The sequence below is a fragment of the Rhincodon typus genome, chromosome 41, assembly GCF_021869965.1.
Source record: "Rhincodon typus isolate 14 chromosome 41, sRhiTyp1.1, whole genome shotgun sequence".
NCBI classification, from domain to species: Eukaryota; Metazoa; Chordata; class Chondrichthyes; order Orectolobiformes; family Rhincodontidae; genus Rhincodon; species Rhincodon typus.
Genome location: NC_063372.1, coordinates 8,087,913 through 8,089,434, shown reverse-complemented (window position 1 = coordinate 8,089,434; position 1,522 = coordinate 8,087,913). Strand labels below are relative to the sequence as shown.

Below are 1,522 nucleotides of genomic sequence, written 5' to 3'. Positions count from 1 at the left end.
AAATCCAAATAGATCATGTCCACTGTCTCTCCTTTGTTGAACTTGCTCATTAGATTATTACAAAGTAATCGATTACAGTTCACTTGCATAAATTAAAGGATAATTATAATGATCAATTTTCTATAAACATAACTCATAACAAAAAAACCAGTGTGTTCTGTGGCTACATGCATAGAGCGTTACAAAAGTTATGCAACGACCAACACTGAAGAATGTTTCACAACACTCACTTTATGTAATTGGCCACGCATTTCAAGACACAAAAGATTAAAGGAGAAAGATCCAGTAAGAAGTGGGCGAGTGTAAAAAAGCAGCACTGGAAACTGAACTCTCATTCAATTTCCCCCACCCCACGCTGTTAACGCTTGTAAATTTCTTGCCACTGCAGTCTGGACACACCGCCCACAAAACACTAACCAGCCAAGTCATAAAACTTCTCGGTTTGCAGAATGCTCGCTGCAGCCCAGAGAACCCACTGAATGGTCAAATCGATCATCGCACATTTCACCAGGATTGAACCCATCGCTGAGCGGTACAAAACTGAAAGCTCAGGCTGTGTCAGGCAGCTGTCACTCACAGAGCGGAAGTGCTGCTCCAGCCCTTCGTGTCCTGGGAAAGGGGGTTGTGTTTTTCCTGTATGGTCGAACAGATTGATACTATATGTATTGTAGTATACTAGAATACACAGAAGAAAATAACGCCCGTTGAGTTTAGACGTTATAGTCTTCCCTGCAGAATTATAGGACAATTTCTTGTCTGCAATTGTAGGAAGGTAACCGATTCACGCAGCTCTGTAAAAGATATTTTAACACCGCAACCCGATTTCATAAACGAAAAGAAAAAAAATGCATAATACTGCGTTTCACTCCTTGCTTGGAGGGGAGGCAGCTGAAAATTTGGGAAGCATCCAAAATGGTCACAGCACAGACAAAGCTTATTCGGCCCATCAAGCCTGTGCTCGCTCGCTGATGAAGGAGCAATTTGCCCAGTGCCTCGCCCCTGCCTTTTCGCTGTACTCCTACATTTGTTTATCCTTTTTTCAAATAATGATCCCATTTGTTTTTGAAATCCTCCATTGTCCCTGCCTCCACCACACTGCACGAAAAAGATTTTCATCCTGCTTAAATAACTCCAGAGGCCAGGATCCTGTCACTAAGTCACCTTTTATTTACACCTGCATAGTAACTGACACTAATCCAACTCTCTGAGTGAACACACCCTCTGACGCCCCTATTTATATCTGTCAGCCAGGGCCCCCTGATTGGACCAGATTAACAGCCCCAATCAGGGAACTCATATTCTATATAAAAACCAAAAGAACTGCGGATGCTGTAAATCAGGAACAAAAACAAAGTTGCTGGAAAAGCTCAGCAGGTCTGACAGCATGTGAAGGAAAAAACAGAGTTAACGTTTCGGGTCTGGTGACCCTTCATCATATTCTATGCTATCCACCTGGCTGACCTCATTACAATCACTGCAGTCACCGTTGCTTTTTTTGCCAATTACCGTAAATCTGTGTCCC

At 42.8% G+C, this 1,522-nt stretch overlaps 1 protein-coding gene across 1 annotated transcript in view; it reads right to left on the bottom strand.

The window, feature by feature from the left end:
* Positions 1-732, bottom strand: part of LOC109926119 (rac GTPase-activating protein 1-like) — a 22,620-nt gene extending 21,888 nt beyond the window's left edge. The window contains exon 1 of the mRNA XM_048618862.1: positions 418-732. Coding sequence (XP_048474819.1) covers positions 418-523 — 106 coding nt within the window. The 5' untranslated portion in view covers positions 524-732. The remainder of the gene's footprint in view (positions 1-417) is intronic.
* Positions 733-1,522: the final 790 nt, after the last annotated feature.